The sequence below is a fragment of the Parasteatoda tepidariorum genome, chromosome 5, assembly GCF_982258835.1.
Source record: "Parasteatoda tepidariorum strain Cologne lab strain chromosome 5, Ptep-v5.0, whole genome shotgun sequence".
Classification (NCBI taxonomy): Eukaryota; Metazoa; Arthropoda; class Arachnida; order Araneae; family Theridiidae; genus Parasteatoda; species Parasteatoda tepidariorum.
The window spans coordinates 43574433-43601966 of record NC_141759.1 but is presented as its reverse complement, the minus strand read 5'-3'; the positions used below and the strand labels follow the sequence as shown (position 1 = coordinate 43601966).

At 31.1% G+C, this 27534-nt stretch overlaps 1 protein-coding gene across 1 annotated transcript in view; it reads right to left on the bottom strand.

The window, feature by feature from the left end:
• LOC107441350 (uncharacterized) overlaps positions 1-23901 on the bottom strand; it is a 41210-nt gene extending 17309 nt beyond the window's left edge. The window contains exon 1 of the mRNA XM_043040592.3: positions 23753-23901. Within this exon, the coding sequence (XP_042896526.1) occupies positions 23753-23798 (46 nt within the window). The 5' untranslated portion in view covers positions 23799-23901. The remainder of the gene's footprint in view (positions 1-23752) is intronic.
• Positions 23902-27534: the final 3633 nt, after the last annotated feature.

Sequence of the window (27534 nt, the reverse complement as noted above, 5' to 3'; positions counted from 1 at the left end):
AGACCCGATTTCTGAGTTTACGACTATCAATGTTCAACTCCGCAGCCTTGTAATTTTGAACCTAACCCAGAAGACATGGGAACTCCTGTATCAAACATTCAGATAAAATAGTCTTTGAGGTGGACTATTTGATGAACTAACCCACATTTTCATTCAATATTGAGAAGAAAATCACGAAAACCTCCCACCGTTAGCCCGACGGCAAGGGGATTCTAACTCACGATCCGTCTTCCACTGAGGGTATTTTACGTCGGAACTCTAGTCAGTGCGATCCGGAGGCAGAATTCGTATCAACGAGCCACAGCTAGAATTCGAATCTGGGTCACCTCAGTGGGAGGCGAACGCTCAATCCCCTGAGAGTCGTAGTTTCTTCCATTTCTACCTCTGCAAGCCACTGATTACTAGTTGCCTACTGTAGAAAAAAATTAACCAGATAATAAAAAAAACTGAGTGGCAAAAGTTTGTGACCCCCGCCCCCCAAATATAGGCGGCAGTCGCAATCTGGGATAGCGGTGCAAAGTTTGGACCCCTTAATGTTAATTTTATTTTTTGCGAATAGAATTATTTTTGGAAAAAAGAATTTCATAATTTGGTGCAAAATTTTTTTAATTCTCTAAAAAAGTTCTAAAAAATAACGCAAAAAATAAAATTAACATAAAAGTGTCCAAAATTTGAATCTCTCCCGTGACCAAAATATGGGTCAAAATAAGGTTAAAAAAAAACCACAATTACTTATTTCCAAGATTGCGGCTACCCCCTATATTTTGGGCTCAGAAACCATGTCTGCAGTTTCAAACTTTCCATAGTGGTAATGAAATTATATTGTAAAGGGAGCAAATGTTTTTTGGAATTCTGATAGAACTGAAAAACGTAACGCAACGTAAGCACAATGGCTAAGAAATTCATCACCGACCACTTTTTTCATTCTTTACTAATTGTAATTGAAGGAAAAATTTGTGCGAAAAGGTAATGACCTAGTAAACGAGTCATCACATTCAAGATTGTTTAAACTCAGGGCTAAGGAAGGGCTGGTTCACTCCTTTGAAGTAACTCTCGCCCCGCCAATCCTCCGATTTTCTCTAGTGACGTCACTTTGGCTCAAAGCTCGCACTTTTACTTCAAGAACGGGGAGCGTTCAGCCTTACTAGCTCTAACTAATATTGGATCATTTCTTTTTGAGAGATATTCTAAAGGCCTGGTTTCTTAGGACAGGACGCCGTCAGCTGGAAATCAGCGCTAACCTCTGATTGGTCCATTTGTGAGTTTGATAGTATACGTCATCGAACGCTCATCTTGAACTACAATTGCCGTCCAACTCAACTGCAGTTGGATTACAACGTGACGTTAACCACAGAAGCAATGGCGGACAACATCCAACAGCACATTAAAATCAGCCAAGATTTTGATTTTGACATTAAACATAGCTTCTTCATTTAACATAGCACTCTTCATTTAGCTCAGCTATAATGTGTTTTTTCTTGGACAAAGTCATTATTTGTTCTCTAAAACACTGGTCGACAATAACAAAATCAATACAAATTCAAAATAAATATTTGTTTACGTTATTAACGCATGCGCAATGAGAGATAACGTCTGCGTTGGACCGACTGCTCACGCTGAGCTAACAAAAAAGTCTTTTTTTGGCGTCAGATCTACGTCAACTTTCCGCTGACGCCCAGATAAGGCGCTTGTCCTAAGAAACCAGACCTTAAGACATTTGTTATTTTCTATAATGACTTTCCTCAGTTTTTGCAGTGAATTTACAAGAATTTAAAACTATTATCGAAATGTCAGTTTGCGCGATTGCAACTTGCAAAAATTCTGATACAAAAACAAAAGGAAAAAATATAATTTTCCGCGTGTTCCCTAAAGTAAATGAACAACTATGTAAAGAATGGATTTCGAAATGACACAGTTAATATAAAACAGCTATACGTTTATTCTGTCGTTAAGAACTTTTATAAAAATTCATTATAGAAACCGCCTCGTTACTTCAAAAAGAAAGGCAGGTGAAAGGAATTAAAAAAAGGATAAAGTCAAAGAAAATTAAAATGTAAATAAAAAGTATAAATAAAATATATAGTATATAGTTGAAATTCTCCTAATTTCATAACATACTTTTTAATGTAGTTATTCTAAATATTTATGATTTTTTTTAAAAATTATATTCTCTTCAATTTAAATATCTATAAATTATATCATCGTAAATTTAAATATCTATAAACAATTGTAAAATTTCTAATGTCATTATGAACCGAAATTATTATTTTGCTTCAGTAATTAGTGTTTAAGGTTGATGTTTCCTAATGATTAAGTATGAACAAATTGCTATTAACGACATATTTTAAAATCAGGGATTCTAAATTTAACTTAATTTATCGTTATAAAAGAATATGTAGATAAAAAAAGTGTCGATATATGCTTTTATTTTTCTTAATAATTAAAGTTAAAACTGAACTTTTTAAAATAAAGTATTTATAGTGTCATTTTCGCCAACTAGTAAAACATTTTTATAAGTTTAAAATGGTATTTTTTTTAATATAATAACCAAGAAAGTTTTTTGAACTATGTTTATGAACGGAAATAATGTGTTAATTACGTAAAGTTTGAAAGCTAATAACCAGAAAAAGTCTAACTTATTTTTACAAAGAGAAAGATGCGAAGTTGTCATATCTTTGCTTGCGATCTCCGAGATCTGTGGACACAGTGACGTCATGAAGAGGGAAATCGTAGCTTCAGCTCTAAGAGCGGAGTGAACTAGCCCTTCTATTCTCTTTAGCCTTGGGTAAAACTTGTTTTTTTATGATATTATCAACGGAAACTGTTTGTGAATTCATCATATTCCTTGTCAATCGGGCAGATATTTACCTTTTCGTATTGATATAGAAAGTGCCTTCATGAAAAAAGTTGTAAAATACTAGTACTTAAATTAAGTGGATAATTTGCAATGTTAGCTATTGTTTTATTTTTTAAACATTTAAAATCATAATAATCTCCCCCCCTAATTACTACACCATAAACAGCAATGCAATTAATTCTACCGCCTCACCAATCTTAAGTTTTTTCAACTTATTAAGCTGCGGGGGAGAAGGATCCCCATGATAGACATCACGACTACTTGCTTATTCTTATGTACTCGGATTTTTTCTCATGCATTAACTGTTTTTTTTCCATCTCATTATTATCTTCAGCCCCTTGGATGCTCATACTTACAACTATCGTCAATTGACTACGTGTGATCAGTTGACCTCTACGATCACGCTCCTTCTTCATTATTTATTTTTTTCCCAATCATCTTCATTTCAATTAGGCATTCTTAATTTCGCCAATTACCCATCGTCTCCTAATTCCGACGAGTCGGTTTATTGCGGCGGCAGACACCGAGTTCATGGAATTTTCGCGAATAATTAAAAAAAAAAAAGTTATTACCCATTGGCAATAATGGATCTTGGTCTGGATTCGATGGTCTAACTACAATAGCCAAGAGTAATACAACTACAATAATCAATAGTAATAGCAAACAGTGCGCATGCGTCGTCATATTGCATCCGTTGCTCTGGCGATCGCTGCTGTTTGATAATTTTTTAGAATTCTTTTTTTGACTTTTAATTTTGCTGTGCATTAAGTTGGTGAGTTTATTTTTGAGATATGGAATCAGAGAGATCCCATAAATGCTTCTTGAGTTGTGAATAAAAGAGAATTTCATCATTTGAACGATATTTATGTTTTTATTGTTTTAGTTATGAATCAGAAATTCTAATCTACAGTTCAAACTGGATCGTTTTCAATACTAATTCAGGTGATTATCACAGATAAAGAGGGTCTAAACTGATTAACACGGTCCCAAAAATTAGAGTTGAAGAAAGAAAAAAACGATGTCAAGACCTATACTTACCGAGACTGAAAAAGCCAAAGAACGTAGACGGGAATACTTTAAGCGTTACACACAAACGGAAAAACGAAAGGATTCCGTTCGGAAACGCAAGCATGAAGCCCATCCCTCACAAAAGTTCCAAAGTGGTTGAGAGAATTGAACCCTACCGAAGAGTGAACGGTGGCTCTCCGAACCCCTTTCATGCAGCTGGATGTTAATCAACGGTTAGGATAAAAGGATCCATTGTCAACGTACCCAATGACTTGCACAAGACCGTAGACTGTCTTCCACGCAATATAAATTATTCATTTACTATTTATGTGAAATTGAAAAAAAAGCGAAGCTTTCAAATCATATTTCATGTATGAACTTGTCAATCCAAAACAGGTGTATGATGCAGCTTACAATCTCCTTCAAACACCATTGTACCCATCTGAAAATGTTAGTATTGATCTCAATTGGCTGTTCAATGTCTATTCAGTCATCAAAAGAATTCACACAGAATGTGTCTGAGCTGCATTCAACTATGTCTGCGAAATTGTACACCGAGCAGTTCAGGATTAATAGTTAAAGATGTCCAAAATAAGAACACAATAAAATTGCTTTTCCAAAAAAAAAGAAAGAAAAAAGTTAGACAACAACCATTTTGCCAATGGGTAACCTGAGATCACCTTGCGGCGATCACAATTTTTTAAAATTTCGTTTATATATTCTAATCGGTGGATTAAAACTCTTTATTTCTCTGAACCAATTTTTAAGCATTAAAGATTCCAGTTACTATTTATTGTTTTGTTAAAAAAACAAACAAACTTAGTTCTAAAATGGAGACTTGCGCTTAATGGGCGAAAATAAAACAGATTTTGTTTATGCGATAAAATGGTGTGAAAGGTATGATATTTAAAAAAAATAATAAATTAAAAACATCAGATAGAAGTTTAATAAGGATATTAAAAGCATATTTAACTGAAGATAGCACAACAGCTTCAACATCAAGGCAACATATACCTAAGAAAATGACAAAACGTGAAGACAGAATGTTGAAGCGGATTTTGGAGAAATATAAGAAAAGCAGATGATTGATAAATCTACAAATTAAAGAGGAGTGTAATTTAAACTCAAAGACAAAGATCTCTTAAAGTTAAACGAACTTAAATTTCTTGGGCTTTAAAGTAAATGTTCAACATGAAAACTCTATTTGTCAGCTTCAAATCAAGAAAATAGTTATGCTTGGTGGTCAAAAGAATACAAAATCGGGGACCTAGAAATGAGAAGAAAAAAACTTTATGGACCGATGAGAGACGTTATATACATTTCAGAAATCATGGCAGGCGAAGAATTTTTGGGGAACAACACGATGATCTCCATCCTGATTTGTATATCTGATTGTATTTGGGAATGTTTCAAAACGTCGATATGGAGAAAAGCCATGGTTTCAAGCTTTTGGGGTTTCATTTTTTAATATTTAAAAACTTACTCTAATTCTGCATTACCTGAGCTCATAAAAAGTTTCTAAAACTGAGAATACGTCAAGTGATTTTTGATAATTTTCATCTAGTTGAAAAAATGTTGCCAAATTGGCAATTTTTTAAAAAAAAGTTTAATAACTTTTAAAATATTTAAGTTATTTGTCTGTTCTAAAGCTCAGATAATTCTTCTCAGTGATATTATTTATATAGTTTAAAATCATTGCATTGCTTTAAGTGTAAGGCACTTTAACTTTGTTTTTTTTTATTTATTTTCCTTGGTGACAGAGCTTCGAAAAACAGAGTTACTGTAACATGGCTGCTTTTGCTTTCACTTTCATTTTAACTTATCCACATTAGTGTTGAGTATGCTCGCATGATTTTTATTTCGAATCAGGTAGTAGTAAGTAAAACAAGGCTAGTAATGATCAGCACCGTCTTCAATTAAATCTGTAATAAAATAGTTCGAAAACCACTTTTTCCCCCATCTTAACCTGACTACAGCAACTCTGAAAATGTAACTAACCTGGTTCATTCACTAAACTTTTCAACTGTTTACCATTTGCATTCGAGGTTCTTTCTACAATTAAAAAATGTACGCAACCACTAAGAGTTTACAACACAATACCCACAGTTTTCCCCGATTATCTAATAATATAAAACCATCAATGGAAGATATTTTATTTTATATCCGTCGTTGAACAGCCGACCCAATTTTGGGTTAAAGACTACTAATGTTCAACTCCGTAGCCTTGTAATTTTGAATCAATCTAGAAGACAAGAAAACTCCTGGATCAGTACCCTCAGAGGTATTGATTTGTTATGGGAACATGAAGGACTTTGCGACTCGACAGATTTAACGTGCATCAGTCACCATTTACTACACGGGGAGTCTTCGGCCAACGGGGATCGAACCCACGAACTCTTGGACATGGGCTCAGTGCCCTACCAACCAGGCTATCCCGGTCTCAATGGATAATGCTATTCCCCATCGGCTGAAATTCATCAGGACTGGTTAAACCTCAACCAGGATGTTCTAGATCCTCTGAATATCCACACAAAAAACCAGATATCAATGTGATCGAAAATGTTTGGGATGAATTGGTATTTAAAAGTTTAAAAGAAGAAAAAAACTTTCAACGAATGTCAAAGAACTAAAAGTTTCACTTCATAAAGTAAGTAAAGGAACGTAATAACAAACAAATATCACATTAATGAATAAGAATATAATTAATACCGCTCAAGTAAAAAGCTGTTAAAACCATACCAAAATAGAAAATTTATAAAATATCAAATAAATAATTATTTCATTCGAATTTTTAATTACCTTTTACATATTTTTTTCAGAAGTATCTAAAAATAAAAAGTCGTAGGGGTGTACGCATATCCCTGATATCAGCAGAAACTTTTCTACTTCTATTATAGTCGTAACATAAATATAGTATGAAAACATCTCTGTTAATCGTTTTCTGGGCTGTGAATGCAAAATTTTTTGCCAATTAAAATTTCGATTATTTTTCTACATAAATACTTAATACGTACTTAAACTTAAAATGAAGCTCACAATATCAATCGTTTATTGCCCACTCTAAACGGGATTTATCGTCCTTTGAAACTTTAATCCTTTTTCAGGTTGCAAAAGTGTTCAAATTTCAACAGGAGCTTTGTAAGACAAAAAAAGTTTCTATCGTTTTACTACAAGAAGTTTATCGCGAAATAGAATTTTTCTCCAATCAAAATTTCAATCTACACTTTTCGGTGTAGTGTATTCATCCTGGCAACACTAATTCAGCAAATGTTTCAAACCACTAAACATGTAAAACGAATTGCTTCTAAACGTTTAGCAATCATTTTCTATAAACAGCAAAGGTGCCATTATTTGCTGCATTTCATGTAATCTGTCTATTGTTTTTGCTTATGTTCTCATTACAGGATGAATGGGAAAAGGGCCATTATTGACCTCAGGAACCCGGCTAGACCAAACAGACTAGACCAGATCTATAAACAACAAAGAGCTGTCGCCTCACTTAGAATGTCTAATGTCGCACTAATGTCCTGCCTGATAAAATTTTTTATCGAAAGTTACTGTTCCGGAAAAGATCAATTTCTGTCTAGCTAGAGCATTTTAATTGAGTATCGTGATTAACAATGGAAGTTTAATAGCTACAAATAGAATTTACCACTAATAGAAGTTTCGACCACTTTCTGACATAAACTAACAGAAATAAAACTGAAATAAAGAACATAAATTACAAAAGGAATAATTTTTAAGAAACCAATTAGCGGTAGCACTATTGCTAACATTACTTTTTTTATAAATAAGTCAAAATTGAAATATCAAAATGACGAATAAATAAATAAATATCGAAATGGCGATTATAAAATTCATTCATATTAATTTAAATATTAAAATTTTTCTGCTATTGAGAAACATTTTTCGCAAAAAACGGAAAAGTTGTTAACTATAAAAGAAACATATAAAACAAGCAATGTTGTTTACATTATATAAAACCTGAAACGACTCTATCTACTAAGATATTTAACCTATTTTCACAATGAAGAGATAATTGTTGAAGGAACATTTACAAGCAGACACTAACAGAGTAAATAGTATTTAATAAATATTATCATGAGGTAGGTTCACATAAATGTCAATCTCAAGTAAGAGAACGATTAAGATCTTGTTAAATGTCTGGTTACTGTATAATCAATTTTTAAATATCAGAGTTTTTAAAAACATATTAGTGTCACTGCATTTTCCAGCCATTCATTCATTCCGCTTAACTATCTGATAACACTCCTAGGATATTACTCGAATCCGAAGAAATCCTGATAAAAATATGATGAAATCTCTTGAAATTGTACGAGTAATTCCTTTCAAAAGTTTTAGAGTAAGCCTTGTAACGAGAGCTGTGTTTGCATAAAGATTTAGAGGAACAAAATATATAAATATTTTAAAATTTTTTTCTTATTAATTTTTAAAACTGCTCTTAATATTTAAATTCGGGAGAGTATATAATTAGTTTCATTCACTTTTTGTATGATTTTCATTTAGCCCAACTTTTTGGTCATTAAACACTAGACAAAGTTCATTGTTAGCCAAATTTCAAAAGTCTTACCTAAAGGCAAATCTTAACAAATTTTTAAGAGGAATTTTTTTCCCATTGAAAATTTTAAGTTAAAACACAAATTCGCTGTAAATTGAACTATTTTAGAAGTGCAAATTCAAATCAAGAGCCATTGCAATTGAAGAGGAGCAAATGAGGAATGAACGGGGGGAGAGAATCGAAAATGTAGTTGTTTTATAGTTTTTAAGAAATAAAAATAGAATTGGTTGGGTTTTAATAAGAATAAGAAGAGGTAAAGAAATAAGAATAGAATAGGTTGGGTTTAAATAAGAATAAGAAAAGGTAAAGAAATAAGAATAGAATAGGTTGGGATTAAATAAGAATAAGAAGAGGTAAAGAAATAAGAATAGAATAGGTTGGGTTTTAATAAGAATAAGAAGAGGTAAAGAAATAAGAATAGAATAGGTTGGGTTTAAATAAGAATGAGAAGAGTTAAAGAAATAAGAATAGAATAGGTTGGGTTTAAATAAGAAGAGGTAAAGAAATAAGAATAGGTTGGGCTTAATTTTTGATAACTTCTTAGACAAGAGCAGTATTATGAGGATAAAACCTGAAACAACATTTGATGTTTCTTAGATTCCGACAATCTTTTAATTAAGTATAATTCATATTAAATAAAACGTTTAATTCTTTAAGTTTTTATTTTTTATAATAATAATTTTTACCGTTTTGATTATTTTTTAATACGGTGATTGTAATCATTAAGAAAAAAATGATTGCGGTAGAAAATAATTTTTTTGAATCCTTTAATTCTGTTTTAATTGGTTTTTATACTACTCACAGAGACATTTTTAGCGGAAAAAAAATGTGGAAAGCAAGTGATGTCACGCGATATCGCATGTTTTGGCAACGAGCTCGTTAATATATATTTCCCTTCTCTGTAGAAAAAATTGTTCGCTGAAAACACAATTTATTTCGCTGAATTTACTGTTTTATAGCAGTTAGGGAGTAGCGGCGAATGCTTCACGCGGGCCGTGACTATACCTCAAGCGGAAGAATTCTGATAAAAGTTTTATTTATAGAAAATATCAACCAACAGAAGAAATACATAAAAAATATCGTTCCGGACCAAGAAAAACTTAGTAAAAAAAAAAATCCTTTTTTTTCTTTCTTTTTTTTGAGGAACTCACCTCTGATAACGATAACATGTTATTTCAGTGGTATAATCTGTGATGTATATTATGATATGATATGATGTAAGTTATGATGATTTAAATGAAGTGATGCAATTTCATTTTAAAATAACAATTAACATTAGTTATGAAAATTTGCCGATTTGCAAAAAGAGGTTTTCGGAAATTAGTAAAAAAGATACTAACTTAAGCACGTGATAAAAAAATTCGGATTATTTTTATAACTTAGACGATCAGCTTCCTACTCGCTCCGTTCACCAACCCCCACGACTGCTCCTCATTCGTCGGGTTAGTTTTTTAATCGGTATTTTAAGAAATAAATGAATAAAATAAGTAAATAAATAAAATAAGTAAATAAATAAAATAAGTAAATAAATAAATATGAACCATTTCGTTAATAAAAAAAATATATAATTATTATTGTTATGTGTTAGAGCATTTTGTTATTATTGTTAAGACCCCCCCTTTCTCTCTCTCACTCACTTACGACATTGTAGCTTATGAAATAAATATCTCGAGAAAGATAAATTTCGGTATATAGTCATTACTTAGAAGAAAAAAGAGTTAAAATAAATTAAATTCGCCAAAAAAAAAACATTAAAAATTGCAATAACTTTCGAATAAATAAGAATTTCGATTTAAAAACTTGTGTCTAGTCTAAAAATGGCCCTTTAACACATGTCTAATTTCAACTCCACAGTTGCATTTTTAAGGATTGCAAGACGACCCACCTGGTATTTTTTACTACAAAAGCTTAAGAGTTAATAATTCTAAAACTAATAATCGAATGTTGATTATTTTATCCTATGGTACCTACTTCCTGTATGTTTTTCTACACATCTTTCAATTTAATGTTTCAAAATATTTTGAGCGGCAAAGCAAATTTTAACGTGAAATAGGGCCGATGTAGTCTGGTCGATAGGGCGCTGCGCCCATGTCCGAGAGTTCGTGGTTTCGAACCCTGCCGGCCGAAGACTCCTCGTGTAGATGGTGACTGATGCACGTTAAAATTCTGTCGAGTCACAAAGTCCTCCATGTTTCCATAACAAGAGGTATTGATATGCAACCCCCCCAAGGTATTGATACACCTCTGGGGGTACTGGATTGGAGATCAATCGTTCTCTGATTCAGGTCAAAATTACGATCTGTGGATGAATGAATGGATGTATGAATGGGTCTGCCCAATAAGCAGATGTGACGTATGATGTGGCAGAAGTCGAATTCTTGGCCATAGATGGAGCCACTGAAACACAAGAATCGCACACTCTGCATTAAATTTGCTCGGTTTCACCACGCACACTTGCCCGTGTGGCAAGTGGCATTAGAACCAGCCAACCAAACGCGAAATAAAAAGTAATTGTACGTAAAACATCCAAAACAACGAAAGCGTCGATAATGATTTTTTAAAATCGAGAGAAATTCAAAATGTTAGGAAAATTTTATGTATTGATTTATGCAAGAAACTAAAGTATTCAGTTTTGTGCTTATTTATTTCCTTATATATTGTTAGAATATGGCACGCTATCCTTACAAAGCCTGTTACGATAACGATGCAAGCTTGTATCCTTAGCTTGTTTTTAGACCAAACGCGTCGGCCAGGGCTCGAAAAAACTCAGAAATTTTACCCGTCCCCGAGAACGGCTTGTCCAACAATGTACCCGTCTTCCTTTGAAACTAACCCGTCGCTTCTAAATAAATAAAAGTATAATTTTCTCTTATTTATTACTAACATTTATATAAATTGCTCAATGAATTAGTAGTTACTAGGATTATAATACTAGGATAACATTATACAGTAATAAAAGAAATACTAGGTTACTAATAGTAAAACCTAGTATTTCTTTAATGAAATAATTTATTTCTTTAATGAAATAATTTATTTCTATAATGAAATAATTTAAATAACAAAGGTCAAGTTATCTGTCAATTTTCATGTCAATTTATCCGATGGTACTGCGTTTTTTAAATGAATCAAATATGACGTTTGCCAGTTCCACAATCAAGCCAATGATTTACAGAGGTTTCTGCACAGAAATCTGAAAGAGGCTTTCCATTTAGGTAGATGTTCATAATTGCGGTTTACGCTTGTTGTTTAAGACCAGTACGTAATGTGTTTTTTTGTAAGTTCATTGCGGAAAAGCCCCTTTCAACCGCTGCAGCACTCCCAGACAGAGAAAACAGCAATTCCACCATGCGCAGTATGTACCTGTATTTCGAAATTAGAGGGTCATTTTAGAAGTGAGGAGCTAGACTCTTGTAAGATAACAAAAATTGAAAATAAATATCACGAACATTAACGGGAAAATGGCCGTCCGCGCGGACGTTGGATTCGAGAAATTTGTTGTCCGCGGGGTATTTTTGACCGCCGAGGACGGGCAGTTTTTCGAGCCCTGGCGTTGGCTATTAAACTTGGTGTAAGAAATAGCTTACAGCAGATATTAATCTTGCAAATTCATTCTACTTAATAGTGGAAGATTGCGAAAGCAAAAATTGAATAACTCGTCAAGGGCAAAGAGGTGAAAAGAGCTGTAATAAACTTCATGCATATAAACACGAGAAAAAGATGGTATCTTTTTTATCTTTCGATTAAGAAATGATCTATCAGAATATTTATCAATTTTTAAAGAGCAACACACTTAAAAATAAAATAAAAAAGATAATTCTAAGAAAAAAAGTGACGTGATTCCCAGTTTGATAGTTCCAATTTAATGGCAAACGAAAATCATTAAATTCAAATTAAACATTAACTTAAAATCTTGAGTGACAACTACTTAAACAACCGAGTACCAGGGTGAATTTATTTAGTTGTCAATGAAAACAAGCTTAATATTAGTAAATAAGTGTAAATAAAGGAGATTTAAATATTTTTTGTTCGTTAAGATCTTGTTAGTTGACAGGAAGTGATAAAGTTAGGAAAAACGAATCACCAAAGTTTTTCGAAGTTCACTTCGGTACTCGAACCACTAATTGATTTGAACGACTTACTGATTCGAATCAGTTATTTGCTGATTCGAATGACTTATTGATACGAATCTGTTCCTTGTTGATTAGAAACACTTAATGATTCGGATCAATCACTGATTCGAATGAATCCCAGATTCGAATCAACCATTGATTCGAATCACTTACTTGTTCGAATCATTTATTGATTCGAATCAGTGAGAGGTTTGATGATGAAATTGATAAAAATGATATAAGTATGATTTATCTATAATAAAAATAACTTAAAAATATTTTTTAAACGTTTTTTCGGCAGTATATTTAAGCTTTAACATCACTTTATTGTCTTTTATAAAAAACGCACAATTAAAATTTTTTTCTAATGCCCACCTGGAGAATGCCCTTTCGTCACACAGGCATCTGAAGGGCAGAATTGTTGACCACTCTTTCAGGGGCACCATATTAGGTGGGCCAACGTTGCTCCCACAGTAAGGACAGATAGTACAGAGAAGGAAAGAACATCCATGCCTTGTACGGAATTCGAACCCAGAACCTTTTTGATGCTAGGCCAGTTCTCTAACCGCTACACAGACCGGTCGCCACATACTTATAAATTATTCCTCGCATTTTCCTTTCTGTTAAAGGGTTGATTCAAAATTATCTTTTTAATTTTAACAGGAAGTGATGAAAAGTAAAGTCTGCTAGTTGCGTTCACCAACTGCTTTCGGTTGGTCCTTTCGAGTGGCTTCGCAATCCGGCTCGCTTATTTAGTGCTAATATATTTTAGTCCAACTTTGTATTAATAGTAGTACATTTTTTAAAACAACGCTCTAAAAATATGAAACATATATGTCCCGTGAAATTTTTTATTTATAAACATTTCGGTACTATACATTTCGGTGGTCTGAAAAAAAAAGAAGACAAAAACCATTCGACTTAGTGTCTATATAAGTATATTATTTTTCCATGACCACAATTAGTTTAGCATCCCAAGCGTCAACAATAGCTTTGCAAGCAGCTTTGGCTTAGGGGTTAGAGCTCTAGCCCCCCAATGAAATGATCCAGTGAGGTTTTTGTTGTTTTTTTCTCCATTGTAAAGCAAGTGCTCATGACCACACTGCTACAGTCATGCCGGGGGTGATGAAGTTGTGGTGTCATTACCTGCATGATTCGGATCAGGAATTTGAATCAAGTAATTCAAACTTGTAATTCGAATTAATGATTCTGATCAGTGATTCGAATCGGGCAATTCAGATCACTGATTGGAATCTGGTGATTCAAATTACTAATTGAATCAAGTAATTGAGATAACTGATTCGAATCAAGTGATTCAGATAAATAATTCGAATTATGCGTTTCAGATCAGTGATTCAAATCAGTATTTAAATCAAGTGATTCATATCAATGATTCAAAATCAAGTGATTCTAATTCACTTATAATCATTAATTCACTGATTCTAATCACTTATTCGAATCAGCTTCAAGTTGGTGATTCGATTCACCAAATCAGTTGAGTGATTGAAATCACTGATTCAAATCATTGAATCAGTAACAAATTCTAGTGAGTGAGGATAACTAGGTGTTAAAATAAATACGAAATAGTTATATTATCAACAAGGTAATCCAGGATTTATTATTTTTATTTCAAAAATACGGAAACCTTGATAAGAAATTCACGCAAAAAATACTGAAATCCCATATCTGCCAATTTTACTTGTTTCGTGGATGGGGTAAAGCATCATGGGGTAAAGCATCAAAGCATCATGATTATTTAAAAAGCGAGTCAGTTGTGCGCATGAATCCAAATTCTATTTTTAAAGTACTTGAGAGAAATTTATCATATATATTTGAGAATTGAATCTGTAGTGGTTGACAAGTAAATGAGACAAACCAATCATATTCATAAATTAAACAAATTTTTAGGCATATATTTGCTACACAGATTTTGTATTAAATGACTCTTTCGTTAACTGGTTAACTTCGTAGTAGTCTGATCGGACTAACTAATAAAAAACTGTGTGAAGGATTTCAGTTATTGGAGGCGTTCGGTACAGAAAACATAATTGACGTACAATTAATTGTAAGTGAATTTTTTTTATTTATTTAGTTGCACTTAACCAAACTGTAGTTCAAATAATTTGTATTTATATATTATGACTAATGTATATGTAGTGATGCTGACTTATGGATATGTAGTGTCGATTCAAATTTAATAAAATTTTATTTAATTATAGAAATTGAAACATTTGAAATTGATCGTGAAAATCGAATAACTAAAAAATTATTAAAATTCACTACAACTTTAAACAATAAAAAAAATTATATAAATAAAATGATGTTTATAGGATATAAAGTCAAACTAAAGATTCTAGCTGTCCCCAACATCATAGCTCATAACCAAGCTGTTCTCCTTAACCAATTTATCCCCATGGTGAAAAGTGAAAATTCAGTTGGGAAGATCATGTCAAATCAGTAAAGCACAAGGAGCGTGTCACAAACAGCAAATTTTTCCTCAAAATTCTAAAAGGGAACTTTAGCCCGGTGTAACATCTCCCATCTTAGAGAAACTCATAAGATGTCTAAATAAATTACTTTGAAAAAAGAAAAAAAAAACACGAGCAAGATGGCGTATCTGAAATAAGAATCGATCTCAACTTCATCATCATATTACAAAGCTGAATTTTATTTTATTTAATATTTTATAACGGTCGTTGAACAGCAGACCCAATTTTAGGTTTACGTCTACTGATGTTCAACTCCGTAGCCCTGCAATTTTGAACTAATCCAGAAGACAAGGAAACACCTGGATCAGTACCCACTGAGGTACGATTGGTTATGGGAACATGGAGGACTTTGTGATTCGACAGATTTAACGTGCATCAGTCACTATTTACTACACTCGGAGTCTTCCGCCGGCGGGGATCGAACCCACGACTTCTTGGACACGGGCCCGGTGCCCTACCAACCAGACTATCCCTGCCCTGCACAGGACCAATATTCCGATTCCAATGTGTAATTACAATTTTTTTGAAAAAGTCATGAATTTTAATGCCACAGAATTTAGAGAAATTTTTACTTTTGAAAACTTGTGTGAACCTTAACACCAAAATAATTTTGTTCCTCATTGGACCAATGTTCACGAATCTTGGCTTAATAAGGGTTCAAAAGACTATTATTTCTCCGATATTGGTCCAACATGGAATTGTCCGATTTATACGATATCCACTTTACAACCAATATCGGCCCTATATATAAATGCCAGATTCACCCGATATTTCGTATTCTTTATTCATGCAATGTAGGCCTTTTATAGGCCATTTTAGGATCAATATTTTATAACCGTTGTTGTATAGCCGACCCAATTTTGGGTTTACGGCTACAAATGTTCAAGTCCGTAGCCTTGTAATTTTGAACCCAATCCACAAGACAAGGGAGCTCCTGGATCAAGTATTGGGAGAAATTTGCTTGCGTGGAGAACTTTTTGAGGGAACTAACCCGCATTTGCGCTACATGAAGATGAAAACCAAGAAAACCTCCCACGGTTAGTTTGACGGCAAAGGGACTCTAACCCTTGATCCGATTACCACTGAGATTATTTTACGTCAGCACTGTGATCGGTGCGAGTCGGATGCTGAGTTCGTGTCGACCGGCCATCGCTGAGATTTGGACCCAGATCACCTTTTTGGAATGCTCTATCCCCATAGCCACCATGTGGCTTAGACATGATTTAGGAAGCATAAAAAAGAAGCGAGACAACATATGCAATTACTTATTATAATAATTTTTTTAAATTAAATTATCAATACATTACCCGAGAACAAAAATATGAAAAAAGCATAATTCTTAATATTTAAATTTTATATGCTCGTAAACAATGCAGTGAATTAGGAAAAAAATTAGGAAAACCTTAAGAAAAAAATACCGTTAAAAAAAATCCACATTTATGAAGGGACTATTTTTTTTATCGTTGCTATTTATTTTCATAGGCGTATACCATCATAAAAAAATAACCACAAATACATTATTTCAAAAATTAAATTGGTTGTTTACAAACAGTTTCTCAAATTAGGATATGAAGCTTACAAGCTTTTTGATGTTAGTGCCACATGATTGGAGAGAGATAAAAAGAGAAATCAAAAATCATGTGTAATACAGTTAAATATCACAATTCCAAAGGAAGAAAAAGAAGAAAACATAAGAATAAGCATAAAGCATAAGAAAGAAGCAAGACAACATATGCAATTACTTCTTATAATATCTTCTACAACTTTATAATTTTTTATGGAGCTCTTTGTGCAAGTTTAGCAATTTTCCAAATGCTTCACGGACTTGAGACATTCGTATGATTGCTAAGCATTACTTTCACCAACGTGGCATTCTTTTAAAAATCTATAATTCTCTTCATTTGATTTTAAATGAAACTTTTGATACAGCTTATTGAACTGTCATTTTTTAATAATAATCGCTACCTATTTTTATTTCGTTGAGATATTTTTAGACAAAAGAAAACAAACAAACAACCGACATACTTATTTATTTAATCTACAATCAGATTATATCATGAAAAATGCTCATGTAGTGCAATCAAAACTTTTTTTTTTTTTAATCTTCTACAATTTGTTTGTAAACAATAATATTAATCTTTTCGCAGCGAACATTTGCTTTTAATTTTAGCTGTTTGACTTAAATATTAAAAACGGCGTGACCCACATAGTTTGCCCCATCACAAAAACAACGAAGCACATTTTTATGTTTTGTTGTATTCAGTAGCAATGCTGAGTAATGTGGAAATTAAATATCGCGCACCGATATTATACGAAAAATTGAAATATTTTCCAATTTCACTACTATTTCATTGGTCAATATTTTTTCTACTTTATTTATATTAACTATCATGTATGGCAGTACTTTTACTTTCGTTACTTGTACCGCCGGTACAAGTAAAAAGTACGTACTTTTACTTGTACTTCGTTACTTTTTAAATTTAATAATTTTACTTGTACTTTCGTTACTTTTTTAGGGAAAAAGTACAAGTATTTGTAACGGAAATGTCGAATGAAATCGTTACTTTTTTCTAAAACTCGGTAATCTTTCTAAAGAAAAAAAAAATGCTTTCGAAATGTAATTATTTTGCAAAATGAATAAAAATATTAATTATAAAGTTATTTTCATTCATTTTCGAGTTTTATGCATTTGTTTAATACATTTTAAATGAAAAATGTTGGATTTTGTTATTATGTTTTTCAATTTTCTTTTTGAACTCACTAATAATACATTTTTGTCTAATATATTTTTACCTAGTACATTTTTTACTAAAATTATGTTTATGCCCGACCTAGTCAAACAACGCCCAGTCAAATCTCTAAGAACTTCAGAGCTATTTGTGCTATTGAAAACAATTATAATTGCTATTGTAACTCTTGAAAACTCGAAGGTATTAATTTAGCCGCTGATACTAAAACTCGTTTACAAATTTTAATTATTCCGTTTGGCAGAAATGTTCGGAAAATGATTTTCTCGCATGACTTCAGCATTAGTCATTGTTACAAATAAAACTGTAAACTGTTCTGTTTCAACTTATACTGCACATTCAATTATTTTTTACTAGCTCAAAGATCACAAAGCTATCTGAAACCCCGTGTTTGCTTTGTTTATGTTTGTGCTTTTAAAGTGCGTTTCTATAGAGTAAAACAATTTTAAATTAATGGTAAATTAAATAAATAAAAATAATAAACTAAAAATTAAAATCAATAGATACAATTTTTTTTTCGTGCAAATCCATATATTTGATTTCAGAATTATATCATACGATTATATTATAAAATTATATTATAATATTCTTCCGAGTTTAAAAATAAATTAATGCCCATAACTTTCAAAATTAAAAATAATTAAATAAATAACAAAAATTTTGCAAAAACATTAAATAACATAAGAATATGATTCAATAAAATTTTAGGTTACTTTGAATTTTCGATTTCCTAGATTCGATGTACTTTTAAATCGTTACTTTTTTTGTTTAGTACTTGTACTTTTACGTGTACTTTTTACTCGTTACTTTTTAAAATAAGAACTTTTTACTCGTTACTTTTTTAAAAAATACTTGTACTTTTACTCGTTACTTTTTAAAAGTAACGTTGCCATATATATTAACTATTATATCGTAACTAATTGTTATTAATGTGGATAATGTACGTGATACTATCGTTTTCGAGATTTATCGTTGTCGATAATGATCGAGATGTTAATATTGTTGATAATTATCGTATACTGATTTATCGTAAGATACGTATTCACGATAAGTGGTGAAAATAAACTTTATAACATCAAAGTTATTATATTTAAAAAATATCGGTACATTTGCGATGCATTTTGCAATATCGCTGATTCTATTTTACAGTTTTCGTTTATTGTCTTATGCAACTCTCGAATCCTCGTTATTTTAATTCAAACTGTAAATGGTGATGGTCTACAACGTATAAAAATATGTTTAAACTCCTGCGGCAGAATTTTGTGTAGATAGCCCCTGTTTTGGTATAGTTAACCCTTTCGTTACTGCAATTCGCTCTGCTGAAGTGACGTCACTGAACGATGCACCATGTCACGAAGTGTACACATTGCATATTAATATTTCTTATTATATTTTACTTTTGTAACTAGAAAAGACTTCACTCTCAAATATAACACACAGAAGAAGTCTGTTTAGACTTGTAAAACATATTAAGTGCATTTAATAAATATCTTTATCGATATAAATCCATCATAGGTAAATGAAGTATTGGTGTATAGCTAAGTGAAATATTAGCCAGTGACAGTTTGAAGCAGATTTGGGCAGTTACCAAAGGTTATCAAAGTTATCAAATGGCATCACGCTGATGTCGTCTAAATAAGGTGCTCGCACACACAGGGCATTGCGCAGATGCCGGCTAAACACGGCGCTTGTATACACTAGGCATCGCGCGGATGCTGACTAAATACGGAGCTCGTACGCACAGGGCATTGCGTAGATGCCGGCTAAAAAAGGCACTCGTGCACACAGTGAATAGCGTTGAGGCCGCGTTGCTGTTATGCACAGTGCATCGCGTAAGTGCGGCGCTCATAAGGAAAAGGGTTAACCTAGTCTTGTCTAGTTATCTTTTGTGGATTGAATGCCGTGCCTCATATGTTTCCACAGTAGATATAAATCACTACGGATTCATTTACGACTGTACAATATACTATTTATCACTATACTGCATGAAACATAAGGTAAAAATATTAAGATAATTTGTATTTTAGGTAACAAAGGAAACTGTTCGAAAGTATGTCTGACGCGAGAAAGGGAGGAGAATAACCAGAAAGCAAAAAAGAAAAGAGGAAATAAAGGCCACTATTACACCCTTTGAAAATTTGATTTAACGATATCGGAAGGTAGAAAAGAGGATCGAGTGAGATGTCATTAGTTATGTCTTTTTAAATACCAAACATTTCTAGTTTTATTTTTTCAGTCAGTATTTCACGAGATATCTCTATTTTGAACAATATTTTCGCCATTTTCAATTACAGCACCACCTGTGAAACAATACGTAACAACCTCTTTGAGATTAGGAGATTTTTAAACTCAAATCTACTGCGAAAAATAGGGGTTCCTATTTAAAATTTTGATGTTAGCTCCTGACCTATCCCAGGGGTTGCGGTTGGGAGATAGAGTGTGAATGCATCGTTTAAAAATATTTTAGATGCGCATTTTAAAATTTTTAATCCGATGCGTATAGTGAGATATCTGAAAATTTCCAAACATTTTAGACACCTTAAATGTATAAGAGACCTGATAATGACGTGGTATCAAAGAAATTTCTCCCTACTTTTATGTTCTAATACTCTGCTTTCTTCTACCATTGCAAGCATCTTTCACAAAATGTGCAAAAGTTGGCAACTATAGTAGTTTTTTGACAAATATATTTAGATTTTTGGAAGTCAAGATAATTAAAAAAATTGACGGATTTGCCCACAGTTTTAACAAACAAATGTTTCTAATGTATTTTAATGAAGAAAAAAAAAGATTTTGATAGAGCTTAAACGCACAATTGTAAGATTATGAGGCATTTATTATTTATTTATATGCAGTAATGGTCAAAACTATTAGGTTAAATTTTTAAATACAAGAATTATACGGGAAAGAATTGCTAACCCCTTTATATAAAAAAATGTTTCATTACATTTAAAAAAATACTTACAATTTATGCTGAAGATAGGTGAAATTTCTAGTTTTAGCTTCGTAATTAAGTATTTGAATAATAAAATCTTCAGAAAGAAAAAACTTTATATATATGGTTGATTGTATTACAAAATACAATCATTAAAATATATATATATTTTTTACTTCTGAAAGTTGCATTTATAGTAGAATTAAAACATTTTAAAAAACTTAAAGTATTACAATGTAAATATGTAGAGGAAACAAATCTAAAAATAATTAAAACTTAAAAAATGTTAAGTTTAAACATTGTACAAAAACTTAGCTCAATTAGAAAAACATTGCGTCATTAAAAGTGGTTTTTACAAACTGATAGTATAGTGACGTACGCGCCAGCACATAAACAAGAAATACATGTAAACAGTGAAATGAACAGTAAATAACAAACAATTATCGCCAAGAAACAAAACTATGAGGTAATGAACTGCTCCATAAACAATGAGAAGTGATGAGCACAGCCATGCATTCGTATGAAATATATAGATGAAGGCTGAGTAAGCCTCTTTTAAATTTAATGAATTTTTAGTCTTTAGCCCTTCACTCCACACTTTTTGAAAGTGAATAATAATAATTATTTTCATATTATTTGCAAATCTGCAAAGCAGTTTTCAATTTTAAATTATACAGAACTGCAGAAATATTTAATTTAAACTTAGCTCTGCAGGTATGCAAAGGATCGCATTGAAGGATTAAATGAAAACTTAGTTCATCTTACATTATTATCCTTGTATTATCGTTATGTATTAACGTATTATATTGTCGTTAATGCATTCAAATAATAATTTTCAAATTGTGGTACGTAAAATAAATTTCTTAATCAATTTTCTTTCTACATTAATTTTTCTATCTTAAAAATGAACTATTTTTTATTTTTCATCTGATACGACTACTATGCATGCATGTAATATGACAGAAAAGACTTAAAACTGAAACAATTTATTATTAAAATATTTTAGAATTTGCAGTTGATCATACTATTTAGAACATCTGTTCTCCTAAAAGAATTAGCCAAAACAAATTATCTGGCTCTAAAGATGTTTAAATTGGGTATAACTAAAGAGCTTAGTGAATAAACCAAGTATGTGACATTTTCATTGTGGCTATAATCAGAGAAAGAAGAAAAAGAGTGGTATCGGAACTATTTTATTATAAATTTATTAGAAATTGGAGCTAATAATTCTTTGCTTTATTTAATTTACCACCACCTAATCTGAAATAAAAATCATGCAAGCACACTCAAAACTGACGTGAATTAGTCGCGTTAAAATTATAGGGAAAACAAAAACAATTTTGTTACATTAATCATACCAATAAGTACTATACATTATCTAATTTATTGAAATATTCTTATTCAAATATTTAGAGTGGTAGGCATTTTATGATTGATTTAATTAGTTTAATTTCGTTCGATTCTGTCCACTACTATATAACTTATTAAATGAGAAAAATGTTTAAGTGCCGGTAAAATTAAGCGAATTAAGTTAATCTGAAATTATAGTTTGTTTACCGTTTTAAATATTCTGGAAAGCTAGAACTTGCGATTTTTGTTAAAATTTTTTCATAATGGTATTTACAAAACCGAGTAAAAACATTAAAGTTATTAGCAATCTTTTAAATTTCGCCAAGCTTTTATATTTAAAGCTTTGTGGTGGTTAAAATAACTTTAATTCGATATTTTTTCAAAACCTAGACTAATATACTAAAACTTTCAGTTGGCTACCACAAAATATTCATAAAAATCGTGAAAGTTATCACGTATGGTTGGTTATGTATGCATATCTAAACAATCACTCTGTGTTATTATTCCTATTAAAGGGCTGCCAACTACTACGCATTTTGTAAAATATCTTTTAGGGTGGTAGAAGTTTCGATAATTTTGTCTATCTCTTAGAAGTTTTAACAAGAGAGATCTGGAACTAAGTTTTATATGAACTATTAAATCTTTTACAAGTAATGGTGAGGAAATGATCTTAATGAATATGACTTTACGAAACAAAGAATTATACATTAAAATTAAGCTACCATAAGAAGAAATTTTTCAAAAAGCGTAGAAAGTTGGCAGCTCTGTGATTAATAAACGCATCTGAAAATGTCACTTACCACTACCTACTTCATTTATTAAGCTCTTTAATAAGCATGAACCTGGATTCATATAATTATAGGAAGCATCTTACCGGTATCAAAATTTTAAGAACGGATGTTATGAAATAAAAAATAGTTGATTTATAATAATTGATGTTATAGATTCGATTTCTAAAAGTTAATTTTAATTACAAAGAGCATAATAAGATTTATATTAATAATTTTATCTTTAATATAATATATAAATAATAAAGATAAATAATTCAAAATGCAATTTTGTGATGCATTTAGAGAAAAACATATAGAAACCATTTGACTAACAGTTTACACCAATTCTGTGTAGCACATGCAAAACTATATATTTCTTTGTTTTACCCTTACAAAACTGTTTAACTCTAAAGAAGCTGACCCACTCTAAATTTATAATTTTATACTGATATATTTATAGTCAAAAATTAGCGGACAGTAAAGGATAAATAAAAGTTAGGTCACGTAAGAAGGTAGTAGTGTCCCGATAGAAGGAACTAACTGATGGTAATAATATTTCATTTTCAATCCGCTTTAACTCATTAACAATCATTTTTCAGATAAATGAAAGCACCAAAGAGAATCTCAATTCAACTATACATTAAAGGTTCTGTTCGTTCAAAATGATAATAACAATACGCCATGCACTAATTTTCATTAACGTGACAATTGCTTAGTAAGTATAAAATTGCTGTTAGTATGTTAAAACAAATATCTTTACAGTATGGCTTCAGAGACATAGTTTGGTGAAATAATTTGCATGAATATTTTAAATTTAAATCGAAAAAAATTTACTTTGTAAGCACAAGCAGATAAAGTAATTTCGAAAGTACAGAGTAAAAAATAGCATTCGATTTTATTTTTTTTACCTCCGGAACTTCTAGAAAAGCTGGGTAGTGGCGATATTCTTATCATGAGCAATAATCCAAAAATCAAGGCAGTTGTGCAGTGGACGAAGTCAACTAGCAAACTGTGAGTTGCGATAGTCGTATGTTAGACAAGCGACGCACAATCAGATAACGCCTGAAGGCTTTTCCCGCCAAGGTCCGAATCTCTGACGTAATTCAAAATTCCATAAAAATACGGCGTTAAAGGACCCTAGTCATTATCATTTATTAGTAAATACGGTATGTTTATTATTTATAAAAAGTTTTAACTCGGAATCGTGTTCGAGGTTGGTTATAATAAGTAACAATTAGTATTTTATTTTATTTTTTTAAATTTGTAGATATTTGTCCGGGAGTGACTACGAGTTATACTTTTCGAGTTTGTCCCTTTCTGTGATGTTTATTTTAGTTTCTCGCGCAGGGCCACTGCTCGGAAGTTGCCAAAACTTGGATACCAAAATATCCATTTAAAGTAATTTTAACATATTTTGAGTCCTTAGGAAAAAAGACGGGGGATACTTCCTTATCGTGATCTGTCGCGCCAACTACAATCGCCAAGGTGTCAAATAGATTTTAAAGTTGCAAATTTAAAAAAAAGAAAAAAAACTTGTAGATGTTTGCCTAGCGGTATTTACGAGTTATACCTTTCGAGTTGATCCCTTTCTGTGTTGTTTTAGTTTCTTGCGGTCCACTGCCCGAAAGTTGCCAATACTTAGCGATTATTCTGCCATAGACCAGGTAGGATACGGAAATCTCCCCAGACTCCTTGCACTCGAATTAGTTAGGATCAAGCATGTGCATAAACGCAACAAAAAATTTGTTCCTTGATGTATTTTTTAATTGGGTAAGAGTCAACAATAAGTTTAATTTCCCTCTAGTTATTAAATTAGAGCTGAACTTGTCCAAGTTAACTCTCGAGAAATAATTTTAAAATTTCATACCATAAATTTTTTCTTCTTAATTTTTTATTATTACCAACTCTGATACTCTTAATACTCAAATTAATACATAGAGACCTTAATCTTTTTCTGAAAAAGTTGAAACATTAAAAGATATTTAAAAAAATGCATATTTTAATAATTTGATTCAAATGCCTTTGACTAAAACTTGTATTTTTAAACATGATTTTATTAAACCAAAAGTAGCAATTTATATTCAGTTAAAAACAATAAAATTGACTGGGAATCCTATTTTTAAATAATGCATCCCATTCAAAATCAACCAACAGATAACGTTTAGATAATCAACTTAGTACTGTTATATGTACTTAGTTGTCTGTTAGTTTATTTTAATGAGAAAGAATAAATGACTTTTAATTAACAAAATAAATTATAAAATTACATCGTTTCTCACACGCCTAGATTCATAGCAACTAGTTTTCCGTAAGATTTTATTTTTAAAATGGTTGCAATATTTACGCTTTTTTTTCTTTAAATTTTATCCTGAAACTTATAAATTTAATTTAAAATGATTTTGATCACCATAAAATACAAATAGACTACAACTACAAAGCATTTTCCGTAGTTTTCCTAGTGTGGTAGCAAGGTAATATAGTTGTATGTATTTTAATAAGTTAGAATTAAAAGAATTTTGCCCACTACTAAACACAAGTAATATATATATATACAGGTGGGCTGTGCTCCCTGCTCGCCAACCCCCGAAAATTGCTATGCAATCTTATACGGTTTGCTTCGCAAATCAAGCTCGCTACTAACTTAGGTACATTGCAAATGCACAAAATTCTAAGAATTCAAAACAATCATTCAAATCCATATAAAAACTTTTTTTAAAAAAAAATTACATCTTTTTAGTAAATACTAAGTCATTAAAATAAATTTGAATTCAAATAAATGACATGTAATTCGTTAAACTTATTAGAAATGTACTATAGCATAAAATCTTAAAGTGTAACAGCACGATTGAGACTCATTTTTCAATGAATAACTAATAACAATAATAAAACAAATTAATTCGTGATATAAATCAAAAATCGTCAAATAAATTCGTAATATATAAATTCGTGAAAAAAAAGCGCATTCAACAAAATACTAAAATTGAGATCTATCGACAAAGACTACTCACTTCTACCTAGCTTAATAGTATGAGATTGCCGCAGCTGATAGGGTGAATTTCGGAAGAGATCACATTTGGTGAGAATGCTCTCTCTGGTTATTTCAGTTTTTAAAAGAGCTATATGTTGAGCCATCTCAGCTAGATTTGGCATGACATTTTTAGCTGCAATCATTGGTCGATTTTCTAGCGTTGCTATTCGGGGAGTTGTAATGAGGCTTATATATATAGCTTCATAAAAAGCTTCAATTAATCTTTTTATGTAAATCCTTTTCTTAATTTATTATTCAAAACGAAAAACTTTTTCTCACACTTTAAAATTCACATCCTTTCTTTTAATCTATTTTTGGTTCAAGTATGCATTAATTAAAAGTTCTTAACCTTAATTAATTAACCTTCTCTTCTTTCATTTGCGTTTTATTCATGATGTTTTTTGCTTTAGTCTACATAGCACAAAGTATATACTATCCTTTGTTGGATAATACATTAAAGCTCTTTTTGCCCGGAACATTGAATATTATGCTTTATAAAAGGATGTTATCTTTTACTATATGATGACACCTATATGTATCGGATTACCATTTACTTCTACAAAGTGTACACAATATATTTTGCATTTCTTTATTTGTAGAAGAAATTGCTTTTTACCATTTGATGTGAAGCTTCATTCCCGGGCAGAAAAAAATTCTACAACCTTTGCTATCTTTAAACTTGAAAAATGCAAAAACTTTACAAGAGAAATTCTTCAGTACAGGGTAAAAAAATTTAAAGATTTAAAAAAAAATTCTATAATGTAGGGCATAAAATAAAATACGTTAGTTCTGAATAAACATATTTCAAGCTAAAGTTAAATAATGATATTTCCATTTGTTAAGACAAAAGTCAAACAAGGCATTATACTTATTGATATAGTTACAAAAAATTATGAATCAAATAAAGTTCTTTATTTAATGATAAAATATACACATGAAAAATAAATAAAACAAATAACACATAGTAGAGAAAGGTATAAATAAAAGACATAAATAACATTACCAATACAATAGATAACACTAAATAAATAAGTAGATATTATATATATAGTTATGGATTTAATAAGTGTATTTTATATAATTATAGATATAAGAAATACAATAACATTACCAATAAAATTACCAAATAAATAAATAACATTACCAATAAGATTCACAACTCTTTTCACCTATACATTCAATGGTAAATATGATAGAAGAAATAAATATCTAGAAAATTTATTTCATATTCTTTGGTAAAAATAATTGATTAAAAATATAAGAAATTGTTAATCAAGTTTTTATGTTTCAAAGGAGACCATACATTCTAAATAAAGTTGAGGCGAAATTTGCCTCTAATTAGGAAGATATAGTGCCTGCTTTTAATATAGTATATAATTTACCACAAGATGCTAAATAAATCTTAAAAGATTCGAACTTTTTGTCCTTTATAGAGATTACTTGTTTTTTCTTCAAATAAGATTGCAGAATCTATCTCTATCTATTTATATTATGTTGAGCAGATATTACTAATATATTAAAAAATGAATCACATGTCACATCACATGACAATCAATACTGATTTTATAAAACAAATAGTTATTCTTTAATAGTACATTAAAAAAACCAATAATACTGTAAAACATTGAAAAGAAAACATGACTCCCCAAACGTAATTAAATG